This window comes from Bremia lactucae, linkage group LG2 (assembly GCF_004359215.1).
Source record: "Bremia lactucae strain SF5 linkage group LG2, whole genome shotgun sequence".
In the NCBI taxonomy this organism is placed as follows: domain Eukaryota; phylum Oomycota; class Peronosporomycetes; order Peronosporales; family Peronosporaceae; genus Bremia; species Bremia lactucae.
In genome coordinates this window covers 1,882,513-1,888,981 of record NC_090611.1, presented here as the reverse complement: position 1 = coordinate 1,888,981, position 6,469 = coordinate 1,882,513, and the positions used below count along the sequence as shown (strand labels likewise).

Sequence of the window (6,469 nt, the reverse complement as noted above, 5' to 3'; positions counted from 1 at the left end):
CGTTTGGGTATGTTTGATCATATTGTTGAGTGTATTGACGGAGGGGGGTATTTTTCTTAAAAAACCTTCTTTTAAAAAAATCTTTTTTTTTATGAATATTATATAATTATTTTTTACTTTTTCTACCCTCTTTTTGCAATATTTTTATCGTTTTGTGCCGGCTTGGAAACTCCGAAGCAGCAATGGGGGGGGGGGCCGTTTTAACGTTTCCCTACTTTTTATCAATTCTCTTGATAAATCAACTTATGTATGGAAGCGGACGATTTGAAATTGACTTGAAAATAAAAAAGATTGTTTCAATAAATTGAACCATGGGCGTGCGCGGACTGACAAGCTATTGCCGTCAGAACGAAGCTAAGACATCGGCCGAGGTACCGGATCTGTATGATGTAACACTAGCAGTGGATTTTGTGGGTTATCTCTACCATTTATGCAAAGAACTTTTCAAAGAGAGCACCGCATCGTCCTCGTGGCTGCTCTTGGGCGGATGCACTTTGCGACTCGAACGATATGTGGATGCATGGATTGAGTGCTTGTATGAACGCAAGATTCGTCTCATTTTCATTACCGACCCACCGCTGTGTTTCGGTGGCGATAATCATCGTAAAGGCTATTGCCTAGCGGATCGCGCGCTACAGAAAGCTGAACAAATTAAGCAGCTAGCCCAGAAACTCGAGGAGACTCTTAGTTTAGAAAGTGACGAGTCCAGTCGAGTCATTGCTCAAAATTCGATGGAAAATACAGCACGGCGGAGCTTTCAGCGAAACAGCATTATTGCTAAAACGTTGCTGCAGACTAACGGTCGTTTCCCGTTCGCTCGAGAGAAATTGCGAGGAGTACTAAGAAAACACGGGATTAAGATTCAAACAGCCACTCGAGAAGCCGATGAAGAGCTAGGTCATCTTGTTCAGTCAGGGGAAGCATTTGCAGTGTTGGCGGAAGATTCAGATTTTTTAATTATGAGCGGAGTGAAATATATTCCTTTTGAAAAGCTAAGGATTGAGCACGATCAGCAACTGCAAGTTCGAGCGCGTGTCTTTTCACCTAATTTAGTGGCAGCATCACTTGGACTTGAAGTGGAGCAGCTGGTGGACTTGGCAATCTTATGTGGCAATGATTTGACATCGTTGCTGGACACGGATTACAACATGGCCACGGAATTTGATTTTCCAGTGCAGAGAATACAGGGCTCGCTGTATCCAGCTGATGCGGCTGAATGGATTCGTGAGCACATGCCGATGCTAGAAAATCCATTTTTAAAATGTCTTGAGACGAAAAAAACAGGTTTTTTGCGAGCGCTGTTTGAAATCTACCGTTTCTACGGATACGGTGCTTCCTTTTCAAGAAAATTTCCAATGAAAATTGAGTCTATCTTACCCGCTAAGAAGCTAAAGCTGTACAAAAAGCTGATTGATCACTATGATTATCCACCCATGGCAATCGATATCTTGGAAACAGAAGCGTGTGGGCTAAGCCATCGATTTGATGCCTTGGCCTCCATACCTGGCTTCGATGAAAAATGTCTTGATGGAATGCACGCGCCAGCGCGACGTCTGTCTTATTTAGTGTTAGGCAAATCGGTGATCGAGGAGTGGACCGGTACAAATTGTGTACAGGTTCAGGTTGCTCCGTTAAAGTTTCTTCATCCTTTTTTGTCGATCCCGATTCAAGGACGCAGTGCTAATAGAGTGGAACTGATGTTTAGTTCATTGATGTTTGTCCTTTTGTATGAAGATCCGAGTGGTGGTACCCCCAAAGTAGGACAATTAGCTAATATGCTAGGAAAAAAGGACAAACAAGGAATTGCGGTAAAGAATATTGTGTTTGCGCTGCTAGTTTTGTGGAAACAGGATCGCTTATACTTAAAGCATTCAAGCTTGCTGGATGATCGACTTTTAGAGCTTTTATTGCTGTCATCCTTAATCTCCATGGCCGTGGATCTATCAAAACAAAAACCGGCCGATCGAGACTCGGTAAAATTTGACGAGCAAAGTATGAATATGGAAATTTACGCTGTCGTAAGTAGTTTTCTGGAAGCGCTAAAGCAGTTGCATCATTTGCGCCCTCTTCTGGGAAGCAGTTCGTTGGAGTGTACTACCTATTTTTCGGGTGAAGTATTTATTCGAGTGTGTCATACCTTGATGCAGCGCGAGAAAAATTCTGCACAAAAAAATAACGAAAATCTATCTCGAAGGGAAGTCGCCCAAGCAACGGATCTTTTTGACGAAATTACGGACAAAAATTCGTTTAGGTCTCATTTCACTTACGTTTGTGCGACAATGCAGCGTATGAAAGCATTAATTCTTCTCCCCGTCGATGTGGTGCATATTAACGTGCATTCTAAAAGTGCGGCGTCTGCAGCACTAGAACATGCTATGCAGAGTAAAGGATATAATCTTTCAAGCACCAATAATCCCAAGCTCTTACCAGTAACAGCTAAAGCACCCCCTGCCGCTACGCTACCTCAGCCACCTGCCTCGCTATTTAATTTTCGATTGCCGGTGTCACCAAAAAAAGACTCTTTCCATCTCAATGCCTCGGCTCCAGCGTTCAATGCTCAATCTGTAAAGGGATTGATGCCATCTTCTGTGGCGAAGCGTATTGGTACTGATAGCGCAGTGCGCGATGGTTCAGCGTACGTCGTGGAAAATAAAAAAGAGTCAACTAAGACGGTGAGTCTCAAAGGAATAATGAAAACGTTGCCAGTGTTTGCCCATCGCGATGAAATTTTGAAGAACGTGAAAGCAAATCAATTGACAATCATCCAAGGCGAAACCGGCTGTGGCAAAAGTACATCTGTACCCCAATTTTTGTACGATTCTTGGGCTCGCAGCAATGCTACCTCCGAGCGTCCTGTTAACATCTACGTGACGCAGCCAAGACGAATTGCTGCAATTGAATTGGCGAATACCGTGGCAAAGATGCGAGAAGGAAATGAATTTAAAGAGGATGGCATCGTCGGAAAGGTCATCGGATATCGCATTGGTCAGAAGCAAATGATTTCTAGCGAGACCAAAATCACGTATGTTACAACAGGCTATATGGTGGAGCGAATTATTCATGATCCAGAGGCTTTAATGAAGATAACACACCTGGTGTTAGACGAAGTGCACGAGCGCAGTATGGATGTGGATTTGCTTCTATTATTGCTAAAACTTCAACTGAAAGATCATTCTCACCTTCGTCTCGTGATTATGTCGGCCACAATGGATGCACAGGTTCTGATTAAGTACCTTCAAAAGGCACTATCAACGAATTTAGTAAGCAAAAAGCCTCTTTTTGTTGGATCTAAGCGGTATCCAGTTGAAAATGTTTATCTTGATACTTTGTCCGATTGGTTTCCCGGCCTGTGGCGACGCCGTCAAAAGGAGTTAGTGCTCATGAAGGACCAGTTCCACGTTCTCTCGCAAAGCCGGCTGAAAGCCAGCAGCCAAATGGCAAAAAAAGCCATCGTAAAAATTCACGAGAAACAAATGACTCTCATTCAAGAAATGGTGCTTCTGCTGATCGAGGGCCAAAGCTATCAAGCCGGACCACAGTCGCAATGCATTCTTATATTTCTTCCTGGTATTGGAAGCATTAATGCTCTGTACGACTCGCTGAGCCCTCTTGCGGCGAGAGGTCAGAATGTTCAAGTAATGGTTCTACACTCTGGTATTGAGCTAGAACACCAGCAAGAGGCTTTTAAATTGCTGAGCGGGAAGTCCACAAAGATTATATTAGCGACGAATATTGCTGAGAGCAGTGTGACCATTCCGGATGTAACTCATGTCATTAATTGCGCAATCGAAAAGCAGATTGAGATGCCAAACGCGGGTTGTTCACATGCTGAGGTTTTAGTAGACACTTGGTGCTCTCGTGCCTCTGCGCTACAGCGTGCCGGGCGTGCTGGTCGAGTCATGCCTGGTATGGCATTCCACCTGTTTACAGAGGCATTCCGTGACTTGTGCATGGCAGATTACAATACCCCTGAGCTGTTGCGCAAACCGCTAGACCGTATCGTATTGCAATTGAAGGGACAACTTAAGGACTTTGGAGTTCCAAGTATACTTCTTCAACAAGCCCTAGATGCTCCGGACCTTTCGCATATTGATGGAGCCTACAAGCTACTGGCTGCGTTCAATGCGATTGACTCTACTGAAGAGGAGCATTCTCGGTTGACGAAGTTTGGTTCGTTCGTTTGCCATTTGCCGCTGAGTCTCGAGCTTTGTCGGCTATTGATGACGGGCACGTATTTGGTCCAGGATGTCACTAGTACGAATGGATCGTGGCCTCTACTCTTTAATATTGTCATATTGGTGGCTATTCTATCTGTGCCGGATTTGTTTGTCATGCCGTCATTTTACCACGTTCAATCGGTGCAGCTGTATGTCAATGAAATGAAAAAGAATCTTCAAGCAAAACTTGAGTTAGATGGAGGAATGTGGAGCGAACCTTTATCAATCTGGCTCTTTTACATGAAAACGATGAGTGAACAGCGCGTTGATGTCAAGCGTAGCCTGAATAGCACGTTCCGTAAAATGTGTATCTCCGCTCGTCGATTCCAGACATTGAATTTTTTAATTTCTGACCTATGTGCGCGGTTGGTTGCCCTATCGAAGAGCAAAACAGGAGATTTTAAGCAATTGCTTGATACAAAGGCAATTATAATGTTGAGCAAATTGGATGCGTATGCAAGCTCCCAGCGTATGGACAAGGAGCTTCTTGCGTACGCCCAAGATGCTGTCGCACACAAGCAAAACGAAGTGTGCATTTTACGTTTCTTAATCATACAAAATTATGGCGAGCACTTAATCGGAAGCACCAGAGAAAAGCCTTCTAAGTTTGCCGACGATGACCTCGAAGGCAATGATCGCGTTGATTTGACGATTAATAAGGATGACGCTGCAAATTTTAATATTCTTTCCAATCGAGACAAAGCTACTCTATTTAATCAATTAGCTGGTAGTGCCGACCCTATGGACGAACTCGCTGCTCTCGCGCATGATAAGAATATTGTGTCCATCTATTCATACGCCACGCCGAGACACCAAACAGAAGACAAGAAAGAATGCTTTAGCGAGTTTACTAAGGATACTGTCGAAAGAATGAGCTTTCCAGTCTCGCTGGTTTATTATATTCGTGGCGAGAAATTTCCTATAAATTTAAGCATACGGCACAGTCCGCACGAACGCGAGCAGGGTTTCAAGTTCCGTGTTGCAGGTAGTAACTCGTGCAATCTGTCGTGGAAGCAGCAGAGGGATAATGTCAAGGCATCCACGGGCAGTCGCAGCTTATTTTCGCTTCCGATCCGATCGTTAACGACTCAGATGAAAAAAGGTTCACCAGAGCCTAAGCTGTTGGCAGTTTATGCTGATCGTCTCTTCACTGGTGATGAAACAAGAATGTGGTGTACAAACTGTACGCTGCTACCTCCGACCAGTATGTGTTACTACGCAATTATGCTGTTGGTTACTGCTCGAACCCATACGAATATTCAGCTGCTCGTAGACGCAACAGCGGGGGGAATCTTGCACGTCAAGGTTGGAGCACAAGACGCAATTTTTCCACGTAAAATGGCGCTAAAGGTAACAGTACTTCTGACTATCAATGCTGTTCGCACAGCTTTGTCGGATGCATTAAATGCGTCTGTGGGTGCCAAACGAGTCTGCGTTACCGACTTGTTGGCGCTGTCGGATGATAATATTTTTATGATGGAGAGTAAAGCGAACGCGCAGCAGTGCAAGTGGCAACGCTTAGCGATAACGGAGACGGATAAGGTGTTCCGGGGTCAAGGAGAGACACCTGCATGCTTTCCAGAGCTCTTTTTGATTTAAGTATGGCTAACTTTCTATATAATTGGTTTCATGATAATTTCCTTTGAAAGGATTCATAGAACGTGCGCAAACTTTCGTAAAGCACAAAAATAATGAAATTGTAAAATTTTACATCGAGAAGAGCTCGTTCACTTTTCAAAAAATACACTTTAGACTTTTTTTGCAGAACGGACGTTGCCGTTGCAATAATTTAGAAGTGGTCGAAACAAGGTACGGCTAAGTCGTTTATATATATATAATTCGTTACAAGCAGGCTTTGATAGTAAGGTCGTGGCTTCTGATAAGAAAGCACTGCGCATTTCATGTAGGCGGGCACGTCTTGATGCGGCCAAGCTCTACTTAAGCAAACACCCTAGCACAGCGAGGAAGTGGTTAGACCGTCTTCTCTTGCGTGCAGTGAGGTAGTTGTGGTGGGCGCCTTTGCGATCTCACAATAGTAATTTTTCACCCACTCGGAAGCGTTCATTATTTCTGCGACCATTTCGGTCCGCATATTCTTTTTGCTTGTCCTGTGCGCTTGCCATCGCGCCACGGACTTTCCGTGTGATGGCTAGTCGCTCATCCACAAAGCGTTGAGATCGCTCACGCTTTTAGCATCAAACTCGCCTATGATACCGCCGAGAGGTCGGTCATAGGACGTAAATTTATTGACC

General features: G+C 44.3%; 1 protein-coding gene across 1 annotated transcript; it reads left to right on the top strand.

The window, feature by feature from the left end:
- Window positions 1-311: 311 nt before the first annotated feature.
- On the top strand, window positions 312-5,816 carry CCR75_003684 (uncharacterized protein; the record flags this gene model as incomplete). Its single annotated transcript, XM_067961778.1, has 1 exon — window positions 312-5,816. The coding sequence occupies one exon, from the start codon at window positions 312-314 to the stop codon at window positions 5,814-5,816; it is 5,505 nt and encodes a 1,834-aa protein (XP_067822230.1).
- Between the last annotated feature and the right edge of the window lie 653 nt (window positions 5,817-6,469).